Source organism: Pseudoliparis swirei, chromosome 5, assembly GCF_029220125.1.
Source record: "Pseudoliparis swirei isolate HS2019 ecotype Mariana Trench chromosome 5, NWPU_hadal_v1, whole genome shotgun sequence".
Classification (NCBI taxonomy): Eukaryota; Metazoa; Chordata; class Actinopteri; order Perciformes; family Liparidae; genus Pseudoliparis; species Pseudoliparis swirei.
In genome coordinates, this window is record NC_079392.1 from 24,576,845 (window position 1) to 24,592,805 (window position 15,961).

The following is a 15,961-nucleotide window of genomic DNA, read 5'->3' on the forward strand; positions in this document are numbered from 1 at the left end:
TATATATATATATATATATACAGGACTGTCTCAGAAAATTAGAATATTGTGATGAAGTTCTTTATTTTCTGTAATGCAATTTAAAAAACAAAAATGTCATGCATTCTGGATTCATTACAAATCAACTGAAATATTGCAAGCCTTTTATTCTGATTTATTGCTGATTATGGTTTACAGCTTTAGAAAACTCAAATATCCTATCTCTAAATATTAGAATATCATGAAAAAGTATACTAGTAGGGTATTAAACAAATCACTTGAATTGTCTAATTAACTCGAAACACCTGCAAGGGTTTCCTGAGCCTTGACAAACACTCAGCTGTTATAAATCTTTTTTTACTTGGTCTGAGGAAATATTAAAATGTTATGAGATAGGATTTTAGAGTTTTCTTAAGCTGTAAGCCATAATCAGCAATATTAAAAGAATAAAAGGCTTGCAATATTTCAGTTGATTTGTAATGAATCCAGAATGCATGACATTTTTGTTTTTTTAATTGCATTACAGAAAATAAAGAACTTTATCACAATATTCTAATTTTCTGAGACAGTCCTGTATATGATATTGAGATGTATTTTACGACAGGAGTAGAGTCACATAATGTGTTCACCTGAGGATGGAGGACATTTGACCAGAGGTGGCCAGTATCACGAGGAGATGATTTAGGCAAAACTATTATTTTAGGAAGGTGACTATGTGTGAACGGGTGTGTCGAAGAGGGATGGAAATGTCGAATGAAATTAAACGAAAAGGATTATTCTCAAGATTGGATTTCTAACTTCTAAAATGTCCCCGATTTAGTCTTCACCGTTTGTTCAGTCCGTGGCCTTTTGTTTCCGTCATCGCCGTCTCGTTTCTTTGAAAAGCTCAAGACGACGCCGGAGCTCTCGCTCTGCGGTTCTCCGGTTGACTCGGAGGTTACCTCACACTCTGACTCGCATCGTAAATCACAAATATGATGTGACGGAGCATCATCGCGTGGTATTGTTTTGTCGAGACGGCCCTCGTCCGTAAAAGAGCAACTGTCTGTAAAGGTGCCATGTCGGCATTATCCTCTGGGTAAACGTGAGTTCCTCCAGAGCGACCCTCGTTGTGACTGAGTAAACAGGACGGCTGTTCCTCCCGGTCTCGTTGTTCAGCCCCGTCTCCCCCCCCCCTCTCCCCCGCTCTGTTATAGGTCACAACACTGGAGTTTACGGAGCAGAGGCGTCACAAAAACAACGCCACACACACACACACTGGCCCTTTGAAAATCATGACATTTATTTAGTATTTTTTTTTTCAGGAGTGTTTCTGTCATTTTCAGTTTCACATACACTACCAGTCCACAGTTTTAGAGCCCCTCAATTTATCCAGTTTTTATCGAAGTGCACACAGTTTAATTTTTCAACGTATTCTGAAATTAAAGCGTAGAACAAATAAACAATTGGAGATAAAAAATAAATTATGAAATCGTTTTGTTTTAAGATGTAATTAAATATTTGACTCATCAAAGTATAGCCATCTTTTCACATATAACAGACTAACACACTCGCGTAGCATTCTTTCCATAATATAATATCCAGATATTGTTCATAAAGTTCTTCCAGCTGTAAGTTGTTCGTCACTTGTTCCCTTTTTTGTGCATTAATGCCGGTGACGTGGAGAGGTGGAGGACAGGAGGAGTGGGCGCGAGACCTTCGTGCTGATGCGAACATCGAACCTCACGGTTATGATTTATTTTTTCCGACTGCAGCCGGAGTCATCGAGCGTGTGGGAGACTGACGCTGTTAAAACAAACTCCTGTCCTCATTTACATCCTCTGTTTGCTCCCGGTGTTTACCGGTGTTTACCGGTCAGGATGCCGACCGCATGCAAAACACGGACATGCAAAACAAAACACGCAACGGGGCCGTGCAGTAAAATGCACTCGGTGTACCACGCTAACGGCGTTCCTCTTGTTCTCTTATTCCATTTTCCTTTTACATCGGATAATAAGGCCGGTTCAGTCCGTTTGTTTGCGGACCATCAATCCACTTCTACTTTTTTAGGCCGGGTTTATTTTTCCGATTTGTCTACGACCAACTCCGACCAAACCCATCCGTCACGAAGGCTCAGGCTTTGATCTTTCGGACCAACGACCAATCGCATCGTGCGAAACGGGTTGTGACGAGAAGGGGAACGTCTTTTCTTTTCAACCCCGACAAAGACGGCACAGACCACGCCCGCGCCTTCCATTCTTACCCGTCACATTAATACACCTTAAATGCAACGTTTAGATTTCCCCGCGGACGAGTATTTAATATTTTCCTGTTGTTTATTGTTTAAATGGAAAGGTCTTTACTCCAAAGACTTGGTGTGACCGGCTGCCCGCCTCCCGCTATCCTCTGTTGATACGGCCGCCGTGTTTGTCAGCGCTATGAGTCAAAGTTCCCATATTGCGCAATGTTGTTTGCATGGGAGTTAGACTAGTCATCCATGTGAGAGAGAGAGAGTCCTTACAGGGAAATCTTTGGAAATTGACAATGAGTAATTGTAAACCCGGACGCCCTCTGAGCACCCGGTGGAGTATTTGATAAACATGTAATTCGACAGAAGACTGTTCAAGGGTTACATCCTTTTACGTAGACGTTGTCTTTTAATGACGATTGTTCTGCCTGCATGACGGAAAACATTTTGAATCGTCCTCCTGCCCCTTTGAGTGCGTGGACAAGACGGCTATTACATATTTATACGACGCGCACATGCAACGAGGGGCCAGCGGTTGAGCTTTTTTCATTTATTTGTTTGTTTGTTGCTCCTGTTTTTTAAGTTTCCAGAAAAGTTCAACAGCAGTTAAAAGTTCATGGCTCTTAAAACTGCATTACAATTGGAATCTGGACAGAAAATCCACCCTGAAAAACGACTGTTTGAAAAAAAAAAAAAAACTGCGTAAACGGCACAATTCTTATTTTTTTACCCCACCCAAGCATTATCGTAGTAAGTTATTCTCTTTATCGGTACATACAAGTTGTTTCTTTGGGTGGAATTTTGCGGCCTTTGTCAGGACAGGACTTAAAGTATATCTTTGTCCTGTTCAAGTCCTATACGCATGTATTATCCATGCTTATTTAAGATGGAAAGAATTATATATTTTTTCTTTCTTTCAGGCTGAGCTTCATTTCCCATGTTGTTGCAAGTCCTCCTGCACTTCCGATGTTGGTTAGTTGCTAGCTGAGTGTGTTTTGAAGAACAGTATTCCCACAGCATCAAACACGTTGTCAAGTCTGTAACCTGCAGCTGGTCCCACACTCTAAGTCCCCTCATAATGAAGTTGTCAAAAAATAAAGCAGACTGTCTATATGGGAATTTAAAAAAAAGGTATATTTGTAAAGATTTTTTAAATGAAGCGTCCGTGAAACAATAACACGCTTCGGGCGACGTCGCATGCGAAGGCTCCATAAACAGAAAGTCAATCAGCGACTTTGGCCGAGAGCCACAAACCAGCGTCGTGCGGTCGGAAAGCAGCGAACGCCGGCCCGCCGGAGCCTCCGCTGCAACGATATGAATACATGAATGTCGTATCGCTGTAGGCTGAAAGGCCCGAGAAGTTCTATGATCTTTCTGAGAACGAGACGGATTATTTTATACTTGCTCATTATGATTGCATAATGCGTTAAACGGAGCCACAGGAACTATTCTCAAAGTACGGTTTCTTTTTTTAGGAGTAAAAAAACAAATAAACCCCAGTCGGCGGCGGAATTAGACGAGGGCAAAACTGCCCCGAAGAAATATGATTTTGCCCCTGATATCACGAGGAGGGGCAACAAATGCCCCCATAATTTCCTCTAATAATTTTGGTAGTTTAATAGTATTTTGTTTTTGTTCTTCGTTGTGTGTGTCCTATCTGTGTTGCCTGTACTAGGTAGGTACACACACAAAATCAATAAATATAATTTTGAATTATAAAGAAACAAATGAATAAGTTATAGTTGTTAATATTTGTCAAACAATTTAATAACCACAAAGAAATAAGAATATAATTGAATATGATTGTCTGATTTATGTTTTTTGTTTGTTTCCTTACACTTTGAATCTGTAGACTACTGCCTAATAGTGTTATTACTGCCTAATAGTCTTATTATTGCCTTAATAGTCTTATTATTGCCTAATAGTCTTATTACTGCCTAATAGTCTTATTATTGCCTAATAGTCTTATTATTGCCTTAATAATCATATTATTGCCTAATAGTGTTATTACTGCCTAATAGTCTTATTACTGCCTAATAGTCTTATTACTGCCTAATAGTCTTATTATTGCCTTAATAGTCTTATTATTGCCTAATAGTCTTATTACTGCCTAATAGTCTTATTATTGCCTAATATTCTTATTATTGTCTTTTTTTATGACAATTGCTCATATCCTGTAAGCCTAAATACGTATATTTATTATTTTTGAACAAAGGTTAAATGTTATTTCACAAGTTTAAAAAAGTAACCCCAATTTCTTTTAAATGCCCCTGGATTTCAGTCAGTGGGGGGAAAAACTAACCCCTTAAAAATATGTAAATGTTCTCCCCCGACCCCAGTGGTATTTAAAAGACGAGGCTGAATAAAAAACAAACAGACATTTGAACTTTAATAAAATAAAATAAAAATTTGGTTTGAGCCATGTTTTCAGAGGAGGCTTCCCTCTCATCCTCCCGGTGTGTTCAGAACCTAAGTCCATCGGTCCGGCTGATCTCGGGTCCAGAACCTGGTGCCGAATCCTGTGAGCCGAGCTCAATCCCTCTGAGCCCCGGCTCCCGATTGGACGATAACAAGCCGGGAGGGCGGGCGGCATGCGATTGGATGAGAGAGGAACACGAGAGGAGGGCACGGGTTCAAGTGCCACCTCGACCCGTGGGTTGGTTTTACTTTCGCAATGAGCGACTCGCTCCAGCGCCGGTCGCTTAATCATCGACTAGAAACGGGAACGGCGGCTCACGTTGGGAACGCTCTCCGGGGAGTGAGCTCTGAGCTCGGGGGGGGGGGGGGGGGGGGGGGGGGGACGGTCGGCGCTAATGACAGCCGGACCTTTTGTCCACAAAGCGGGTCGGAGCTGCTCTCTCTGCAGACGTCTCGCTCTCCCTCGCCTTCTTTAAGCCTCTCACTCCTTCTGCCGGTCTGACTGGATGTGCACGTTGCCATTTAATCCCTCCCGCGTCGTTTGGCAGTTTGAGGCCGCTGAGAGGCAGACGCTTCGATTTAGACCCGAGAGCAGACTGCGTCTCGCTCCGTTTTTTCATTATCGGACCGTCTCCCTCGAACGGGACCGACGGTGTTTCCACCTGATGTGTTTTTTTTGGAAATGAAAAGACAGAAGCGACGGCGTTAAAGATCCCCGGGCGTTGATCCGCCCCCTCCTGGGTTCTGACGCTCCCCGGTAACTCGTTTAACTCCCCTCCCGGCGCCGCCTGTCGCCCTCCGGTCGTACTCGGCAGCCGACGTGTGAAACTTTCACGACTCCTCCTCCTGTTTTCTTCGCCCTCGTTCAAACTAAAGCCCTCTCTCCCCCCCCCTCCTCCGTCCACAGGCAATACCACTTGAACAGCAGCACCACCGCCACCACTCCGGATGCGCACATGGACATGTACTCGGGATTCCCCGACGTGGACTTCTCCAGCCTCAACCTCCCTAGGAATGGAGATTTCCCCCAGGTTTGTTTAAAAAAGAAGTTCTAGCTCTTCTCTTTCTTCTTCCCCCCATCCATCCCTCTCTGTCTCTCTTATCAGAGGGGAGGACGCTGCCTCTTCCCCCCCGCCCACTTCTTTTCATCCCGTGTTCCATGCGTCTTCGGCTCGGCTTAATTTACCCAAAGAGCCTCCTGATTAAAGGCTAGCGTTGTCTAGACGAGTGCGGCGGGGCCCCGCCCCTTTCCTGTCTGGGCGCGTCGTTAATAACACGCCGTAATTTGGCGTCCCGCTCCGCTTCCACGCGTCATCTTCAGAAGCCAGAAGCTCTTTGTTATCGTCCCGTCGTGTTTTTTTTTTTTTAAGTGGATCGTTCGAGCGTCTTTGGGATTATCCCCGACAAGGGGAGGCAGAGATTATAAAAAACCAGGACGTTCGTTGTTAGACGTGGACGGCGGAGTGAGGCCGCGTGCTTCAACTCGCCCGCGTGTTCTCCAGACGCCATTCCAGGCGATTACTCGCCCTCATTTGCATTTTTTTCTCTTCCTGCTCACTCATGTGTCCGTCCAGCCGAGTCCCTTATCGCCCGAGTCGTATGAATAGGAGCCAGTTGTAATGACACAGGCCAGCGGGTTTCTAATCTGAGGCCTATTTGGGTTGAGCTCTATGAGTAGAAAAATAAATGTGCTATGACGATGAGTTTTAAAGAAAGGCAGTCATGGGTTACCGGGCAGTTTCCCCCCTTTATGATTAGTCTGACGGCAGAGAGGCTATGGGGTGTTTTTATTGGTTCACCACGAGGCCAGAGCTGTAAATAATAAAGGGCGGAGACGGCATTTCTTACCTTGATGATGTGTTTCTTTTTCCGTCTTTCCCCCCCGAATACTTTAAAGCGGTCTCACCGGATCGGTTTAAACGGCCGTTTGTCGTCTCGTGTATTTCTTTTTTTCTCCATAAATAAAAAGCGCCGCGCACATCGCTCGATGGCAAACGTCGAGAAAAAACGCCGCGTCGCTCTGCTATTTCAAATACACGAATCGCAAGACTGCGATAAATTTAATCGGATCCCGTTTTACATTTAATTCCCTCTAAAGCGCGAGGGAATGCCGAACCTCAAAATACTATAAATGAGCCAATTTGGCATTGAGGGATGTTTTTCTTCTTCTCAGTTGAGTTTGTGTTTTTGTTTCTCTGGAGTCTCGCAGCCTGAGGGGTTGAGACGAGCGTACGGCTATGTTTTATGAAATTTGATGTTCGGGAAGTTTGTTGCCAAATTAAGTTGGAACCTTTCCACGACTAAATGAGCTCTGAACACTCGTGTTTAATCATGTTTAAAACATCACACAGTCAGCTTGGAATTAGAGATACTATTCGGCTTCCTGATGACGATGTGTCACGCGTTGCTTTGCTCAAATACATCGGGACACTTTGCTTCCCTAGACTTCATAAACTTCCTTTTTTGCTTTCATGTCCGCTTCATCTGGTCAGCGGGACCAATTTCCACATTTCTCTGACGCCGTTGAGCCCCGATCACAGCAGACTTCCATTGTTGATGTCCATCTTGAGGCTGTATTGGACCCGTTTTGTAACATGTGCTTGTTGTTGACAATAAGCAACATAGGAGGAAGCACAAATAGACATGGGGGGGGGGGGGGGGGGTTTGAAGAACAGAGAACAACGGATGTTTGTTTTCTTTCTACAAGAAAGCGATGAGTCAGCCTGAGGACTCGCCATGGATTTTGTGATCCACGCGGGGTTTCCCTAGTTTTCCATTTTTGCTTGTCGTAGCCCGTCTTTGCCATCGCTCTCTTCCGTAAAAAAAAAGAAAGTAATTACTAGTGTTGGTGATCATGTTCTACGTGTTGTGTTTGCATATTTTGCAACGCGATGTAGTTCAGCCGAGCCTCGTCGTCGTCAGCAAGTTTGGTTTCCCGGCAGTGGAGGCGTGGAATGTTATGGTGTCTGAGAGAGAGAGAGGGGGGGGGGAGAGGGGGAGGAAGAGAGAGAGAGAGAGATTCTGTGTGTTGTGCTTTCTCAGCTGTTCTCTCTGGGTTCGGAGGCTCCTCCCAACCACGTGAGGCAGAACATGTAAGTCACAGGGTCATCGCGACAAATCCGCCAACTCACACCAGAATTTTTCAAAAAAAAGTCATCCTCCACTTTTCTTCTCCCAAACATCACCCCGGCTCCCTCCACCGACATCCCATCCTATTATAGAGCGGCGCTTCTTGTTGGCGCCCGGAGACGCTCGGCCCCCCGCGGTCGTTTCGCCCGTCGGGCGACCGCCGCGTTTACGTCGGCCGTCTCCGTGTTTTGGGTTGCAGCTGTCGAGACGTTCGTGAAATCTCTTTCGGTTTGCACGGCTTCCACTTTGTTGATGCCGTCCACCCGTCACAGCCTCGTATTGTAAGGAGGCGTGCACTGTGGACCGGATGTTTATCTCAAAATGTTTGTGTTTATGAAAAAAACCCACAATACAGGAATCGATCGTCCGATACATCGGGACCGAACGTCACTCTCCGGGAAAAACTTCCGGGAAAACTTCCCCAGAAATAACGGTTACGCATTAAATCCTTTCTTGGGAAACTAATGAGCTCCTAAAATAAAGCGTTATCAAAACACGGCTTTGGCCGCAGTGGAATGAAGATAAACAATGGAAACTCTGACGGAAACACACGGAGGACATCATTCCCCGAGCTCCGTTCACCTGAAGTCTGAACAAAACAGAGCGGCGAGGCCCGGCGCGCCCTGCGAGTCGGTTCTCATGAATTATTCGCTCCGGTTCAAAGGCTAATTGTTCACGTTGCCACGGTGACGCGTGCACACACCTTTCTCACCTTTGATCATTTGTGGATCGACCTTTTTTATGCAAAAGGTCAGAGTGAAAAGTTACTGGAAGACAAAAACAGAACTCATTCACTAACCACTCTGGCTAACCTCAGAGACTGAGCGACACACACACACACACACACACACACACACACGTGTTACATTACACGTCATTTGGCTGATGCTTCTTTTATCCAAAGCGACCGACAATCATGTTACATTCACACACCGTAGACACAGCTACAAGGAGCCTTTCAGAGTTAAGCGTCTTGCTCAAGGACACGTCGACTAGGGCGGGGATTGAACCGCCGACCCGCTGATTATACGACGGACCTGCTACCCACTGGGCGTGTTCCTCTTCCAGGAAGAGTTTATGTGCTTTAAGTCTGCTTTCCAGCTTCGCTCCATGCGGAGTCTGAATCACTTTACTCGCCGCATACGTAGCAACGGGGTCGACCAGCTGGAGGTTAATGGTCATGTGATGGCGGCGCAATGTCCTTTTTTAAAGTGGGAGAACCCCAGAGCACCCATGTGGGCGCATGAAGAACCCGAATCTGCGCACAGAAAAATACGTTTGAGTAGTTTACACCGTGTTACAGTTACAACCGGCCCTTTGAAGGCAGGCATGATGCTGGTGTGGCCCTCGGGGGAAATGAGTGTGACGCCCCTGATCTACATCTTCCACCGGAACCTAAAAACCACATCTTTCCGACTACACCTTGAATGAAAACAGTTGAATGTCACTCGCTTCTGGTATTTTTGTAGTTTGGCTTTCTTGAAGAAATGTTACTCTCTTGATTGTTGTTGTTCTGAGTTTGTGCTCATGGTTGAATTCACTCATTGTGAGTCGCTTTTGGATAAAAGCGTCAGCTAAATGTCATGTCATGTCAAATCGTTACCGCACCCTTGTTTACATTAGCCGTTGCGCAATGTGTCGCTGCATCTCCAGTATGCTTTCACTTACAAAAGATATTGGTGCACGCAGCATTTCCTGCAGCACGGCAACGTATTTTTATTTTTTATTTAAACACACGCAGTTGTAATCACAACAGCCCCGGGTCAGCTGATTCTAGCACATCTGGAACCGAGAATCAATGACCACGAGAATCCTAATCAGATCAGGGAACCAAATCAGAAAATATAATTACAAGCGAGCGACGTGAATAGGAAAAGCTCTTCTGGGAACGGAATGAAATGGAGGTAATGAGATCCGAACGGTGACACATTCTGCTCATACGTCGTCTTAATTAAGCATTACCATGTGACGGTGAGATGTCCGGAGTGTCTGCACGGCAACAGTGTGTGTGTGTGTGTTGTCTGTGAAAACTGGCACGCATCCTCCCCTCTTTGGGCCAATGAGGTGTGTATTGAGCATCTAAAAGAAGCTCATCAATGATTCATTCCTCCCCGTTGAACCTCTGTGGCACACACACACACACACGCACGCGTGCACACACTATTCGGAGGATTCCCACTCGTACCACGATGACACCACGGACGGGCGCCACTCGGTCTCTGAGAGTCTGGCTGGGTCGGGCAGAGACGGGCTTTACGGTACCTCCACCACGCCGACGTGGCCCCGCGTCTTCCTGGAAGCCGGGCGGTGCAAACGGACCCTCAGATAAATCACACCCGCGTTCCCTTCCATCCGTCAGAGGAACGAGTGTTACGACACGTCTTTGATATCGGCTTCTTGGATTTGTTGAAATAGCCTCATTTCTGACCAGATTCCCAGAATATTCTTCCTTTTTTTTTTTTTACACAATCCGTTTCCAGTAAGCGAGAATGACCGTCTCTGATCAAGTATTTGTGTATAATTGTGCACAGATATAGAAGTAGCGTCTGCCCCACGTGAACTGGCAGACTTTCAGCCGGCACTTGACCTGTTATTACATTCCCGACCACTTCGGCTGTCTGCTCCTTACTTAAGCTGTTAAGAATGATTTTTACATTTTTTTTTATTAGTACGGGTGCTTGAGAACAACTATAAACGTGGTTGTCGAAGCCCCTTTCAAAGTTGATTTACGCAAGACGGCTGAATTATGACTCTGGGGAATGTTTTGACAGGCTGGAGTCTGCTGGGAACAACCGCTTTCTCACAAGTGACACGCTGCCCCGATGAGCTCATTAGACGACACCCAGAGATGCTCATTAAGAATGTTGTTGACAACTTGACATCCCGCCCTTGTTGACCCGTCAACACCCGGCAGGATTAGCGCCTCGCGCCGAGAGCCGCCCGTTATGCAACGACAAGCGATGCGCACAACGCGGGTAAAGACGGCATCGGGCGCACCTGTACGGGAGAGGTGGTGCTTTCGATGTTAACTGTTGTTGTTGTTGTTGTTGTTGTTGTGGGTGTGGACACTTTGCTGTGTAGCTGTGCGTGTTTGTGTCCGTTTTATTTGGATGAATAATACTCCTTAAATGTCACCCTGCTGCTCCGGCTCCTTTAACCCTCCTGTGACCTTTCGGGTCAATTTGACCCCAGGCTGTTTTTCACTGTGTCAAACATATAAGAAATATCAACTTTTTTATTTATTTAAAGGGCTATTTAGGTAGTCAACAAACAAACATCAAGTACCTCACACTTAAACTTGGGAAACAATATTAATTCTAATAATTATCTGGAGGTTTTAGTTGCTGGGGTCAAATTGACCCCGAGGGTAAAATATGTCAGTAAATGTGAAGGTGACAGGCTGACGAGTTTTTTAAAAATGTATTTAAAATGTTGTTTTACCCGTGTTACCGATAGCATTAATCAGTCAACATGCTTGTTGTTCTTCCGCTAAACGTTTATATATCAACAACCCGAGAAGACCGGTTCCTCCCGTCGGCGCCGTGGATCATTTATGTGCATCGGGAACTCGCAGCCGCCCTGAAATGGAGCCCGCGAGGACGAACGGGAAGACGAGCGGCAGAGCCCCGAGTCAGACGGGGCAGTCAGTCGGCGAGTCTGCCTCTAAATATAATAATCATTAAGGAGAGGTCCGGGCCCATTAAACATGGCGGTAAGCAGCGGGGTGTGAGGAGCGGCCGGGGCCGCAGCGCAGCACTGTTTACACTACAGATGCGGTTGAGTTACACCATGTACAGTAAAACGGGCCCGACTGCCAGTAACTCGAGTCACTTACCAACAAAAGCATCATTTCCTGAAAGCTCCTCCCTCTCCTCTCCCCTCCCCTCCTCCGCTCTCTCTCGCTCGCTCTCCAACCACCTTTTCTTTTTTTTGTGCTCACGCTTTGAGGAACTAGCCCACGATGACTGAGCCCTCTATGCAAATACCTGACCGTCCTGCCGAAGCAGGAAGCGCCTTGTAGACTCGCCCGACTCGTCTCTCTCTCTGTGTGAGTGTGAGTGTGTTTTTTTCCGCGTGTGTGTGTGTGAGTGAGCTCATCGCCTCGAACGTACCTGAGGAAGAGGCAGATGTGTGTGTTGAACCAGAGAGGAACCGTGTCAGGGCTGCTGAGGGTCCACTTTATGAATACCAACACATGGACGAGGCTGTTGAGTTCAGGGACCCACGGTGAAGCAGGAGTGTGTGTGTGTGTGTGTTTTAAACCCCCCGTGCTGCTGCGTTTGGACTCATGTCTCTCATGCAGCTCTGGACTAAATTGTATTCACAGCTCGGACGACCGCTTCCCAAGGTACCGTTCTCCCGTTTACGTCTTTATGAAGCTGTCGCTTTAAGACTTTCTGCTGTTTGTGTCACAGTCTGTAACTAATCGATGAGGAATTGTTCCAAACTGAAAGCTGCTTGTGCGGCGAGTTTTATTGTCCTCATCGAGGGACTTCTAGATATGACGAGTGAGCGCTTCAGGACTCGCGTACGGCTGTGTTTCTTTTTCTTTTTACTTCCTTGAATGGATCTTTTAAATACTTCCGTGAGAACAGAACGCCGGCTCTGAGCTTTGTCTTCATTGGAATTGAAAATAATTACAAAAAACACAACATTTTGATTGCAAAGTTAGTCAATTTCAAATAAGAGGTAAAGAACATTTAATGTTATTTGAATAGAGCCGTAATTCCTGATTCAGGCGACACGATTCCCTCGTTTTATTCACGCCGACAGCGCCGGCGTCTTCCTCTTTCAATAAACGGCCAAAGTGACCCATCTTGGGGTTTTGGGGCTCACTGCGTTTCTTTTGCTGGCGGGCGAAAAGTCGGTCCAGCTTTTTAAGACTCTCGCCGGTTTCCAGCCGGCAAACGATGACGAACGATTATCTGCCTCGCTCCTCTTCGTCTTCCAGTAAGTGCGAGAACCCGATATCTTGTCGGGCTAAATAGCACTCCTGTCTGTTTACTGGACGGCTGTTAAATATGGCCATTGTTGGACTGCACTGCAAATAGATCGTTATGGCCGTCAACATTGTGTGTGTGTGTGTGTCTGTGTGTGTGTCTGTGTGTGTGTGTGTGTGTGTGTGTGTGTGTGTGTGTGTGTGTGTGTGTGTGTGTGTGTGTGTGTGTGTGTGTGTGTGTGTGTGTGTGTGTGTCTGTGTGTGTGTGTCTGTGTGTGTCTGTGTGTGTGTGTGTGTGTGTGTGTGTGTGTGTGTGTGTGTGTGTGTCTGTGTGTGTGTGTGTGTCTGTGTGTGTGTGTCTGTGTGTGTGTGTGTGTGTGTGTGTGTGTGTGTGTGTGTGTGTGTGTGTGTGTGTGTGTGTGTCTGTGTGTGTGTGTGTGTGTGTGTGTCTGTGTGTGTGTGTGTGTGTGTGTGTGGGATTGTAGCTCAAAATCTGTCTCATGTCCATATTTCTGCATTTTCTGCATTTTAAATTGTTTCTTTGACTCAATAGGAATCTGCGAGGGGTTCAAGTAGTTTCTGCTTTTAAATAACCAGACGAAGACGTTTGCTGTCCCGTGAAACGTGCCGACTCTGACGCGTTAGTCCTCTCCGTTGCGTCGTCGGTCTCTCGGTGGTTTCCTGGTACTGAGTTAAACCTCAGGCACGACCGAGGCGCGCCGCTTACGGGAAGTGAATGAGCAACGATGGGGAGGACGAGTGAGAGGGGGGGGGGCTGACTGACTGATGATGATGAGTGTTTGCGGCAGAGGTGGGGGGTTAGGGTTAGAAGCGAGAACATCGAGCCTGGGTGCCAGAAATGCAGATTCCTCAAGCCGGAAAAAATACTAAAAGCCGCCGCCTCACACGCCCACTGCACCGACACGCAGCCGCGCCGGCGGTAATTACACCTGCTTCATAATCGCCGGGGTTAATACATCAAAATCATAATTGCAACAGCTCAGGGTGGCGCGAGGCGAAGAGACAACACGCCGGGGGGATACGCCGGGTAATTATAGCCGGCGTAAAGAAACAATCCGCGCAGGAAACGAGGCGCAGTAAATCTGCCGGGTCTGAATCACAAATGTCCTGATATCATCTTTGTGTGGTTGTTTATGTCTTTTGTTCTCCTGGTGGGATGTGATGTCATCCTGTTGATTGTTATGTGTGTCAAAGTCCCTTTTGTTTAATGAATGAAAAACTGCAGCGCTGAGGAAGATGTACTTTCATCACGTCCGCAGATTTATTTTGGTGCGGACAAAAATCGCAGCATCATCACTTTAATCAGGGTTCGTACGGTCATGGAAAACCTGGAAAAGTCATGGAATTTTAAAATGGTCATTTCCAGGCCTGGAAAAGTCATGGAAAAAACTTAAATCATAAAAGTTTTGAAAAAGTCATGGAAATTTGTTATAATCACGTCATTTACGACGAGTTTGAAATAATTAATATGTTTTATATAGAAAGACGCTCAATATGTAAGCCGGCGTACGCGCTCAATACGCAAGATTTTCTTAATTGTTCATGTTTATACCGAGATTTCAGTTTGGTCGTGGAAATTTGGTTTAAAGTCATGGAAAAGTCCTGGAAATGCATTGGTCAAAATGTGTAAGAACCCAGTTTAATGTTTGTTTTCTTTTAACAAAACATGGCACCATGGTCATGTTAATGTTTGTTTTCTTTTAACGGAATACATATTGGTTAAAAGACACCGTTTTCTCCTGGATGGACTTGACGTCGAAGCGAAACAGCGACTCGGCAAAGTAGTGGAAGCGGCCGGGGGTCCCGGCTCAAAGGTTGTGAAGGAGCGGACGCCCTCCTCGGCGGGCGGTTGGGTTTTGGGGCCAAAGGGGTCAACGAAAGGTCGACTTCCCGGGCAACGCGCCCACCTGCGGCCGACGAGTCCGCCGGCCGCAGGTGCGTGTGTGAAAAGCGTCGTCGAGCGAGCGAGGCGCACCGGGCAAAAGAGAGCGGGGTCATTTAAGGCGATACGAGAACCTGTGAATCCACACGTCAGGAACCAGACTCCCGCGAGGAGGAAGAGGGTCCAGTCAAACTTACGCTCTGACGTCACGGTGAGAGCCTCTTCGTGGAAAACTCCTAAAAAACTAAAACGCCCGCAAGAGTTCATTTTTGCGTCCTTCTTTCGATGATATTGAATGTTTAATTCTATGCAACCCGTCGTTTTAAAGCCGCGGCGCGGTCCCGTTTGCGGCGGCGTCCGCTCCGTGCTGCGAGTATGTCGCAACATCACGCGCGCCGTCATTAGTCCGCTGCACGTAAACACAAAAGAGAAAAGCCACAGTTTGAGAGCACGTGAGTCATTTTGTGTGTGTGTGTTCTTTGCGTTTGTCACGTTATCGTCGTTTCACAATCACAAATCCCTTTTCCAGGAAGCCGCGGCATATATATATATTTGGATTGATGTTGATTCAGGTTCAAGCTTCTCGGACACGCCTCTTTGCATTCAAGCGCATCGGGCGTCACTTCCTCTCGTGGACCGATCCCACAACAAAGCAGAATAAGTCTTTCTCTCTCTTTTTCTGGCATTTCCTCCGTTCTTTTACGACTTTCTCAACTTCTTTCCCTCGTTTAACGACGCGAGTCCTCCTCGGCTGGAGAATGAAATCCCGACCCGCCAGATGGATACACCTGCTGGCGAGCGCGGTGCGGGTCGGAGTCGAGTGCCGGGCTCTCGTCCGGGCTGCCAGCTGGGACACTCGACATGGCAACCTTTTTTTATTTTCCAGAACATACGGAAACACTGGAAGATTCCAGGAGACAAATTGGCTGCTGGATCAAAGCTCTGGGACAGAATGAGCTGATTTCTCGGAGCGTCATATTTTGGAAACAAAGACGGTTTCTACTGCACACAAAAGATCTGGCGTGCTCAAATATGACGCACCGCAGCAAATCAATTCAATAATGAATTCAATGGCGTCTGACTGCTGCGCGTCTTCTCCGTACACTCATGGGGAACTCGACGCTGCCTCAAAAAACACGTTTAAAAAACAATGAATACAAACTGAACACGTGATGTAAGATGTAATATTCAGACCAGACCAGATGAAAATAATCTTGAAAGTTGCTTGGGAAACCAATCTTATGCTATATTTCACTTGTAAAACTAAGTTGTACGTGGTAATCTTTACATCTATAATCGGGTCCCCTGGGTCTCACTGAAATGTGACTTGTTGGGTGGCTTGTATTGACGGTTTTGACGAGTAAAT

The 15,961-nt window shown here is 46.4% G+C and overlaps 1 protein-coding gene across 6 annotated transcripts in view; it reads left to right on the plus strand.

Moving 5' to 3' along the window:
- Positions 1-15,961, plus strand: part of si:ch73-63e15.2 (protein strawberry notch homolog 2) — a 56,428-nt gene that overhangs the window by 17,237 nt on the left and 23,230 nt on the right. For 4 of the 6 annotated variants that reach the window (XM_056414188.1, XM_056414191.1, XM_056414189.1 and 1 more), the window contains exon 4: positions 5,532-5,655. In XM_056414188.1, the coding sequence (XP_056270163.1) occupies positions 5,532-5,655 (124 nt within the window). Of the gene's footprint in view, positions 1-5,044; positions 5,382-5,531; positions 5,656-11,802; positions 12,102-15,961 lie in introns of those variants that run through there. The other 2 variants (XM_056414192.1, XM_056414193.1) reach the window with 2 other exon arrangements.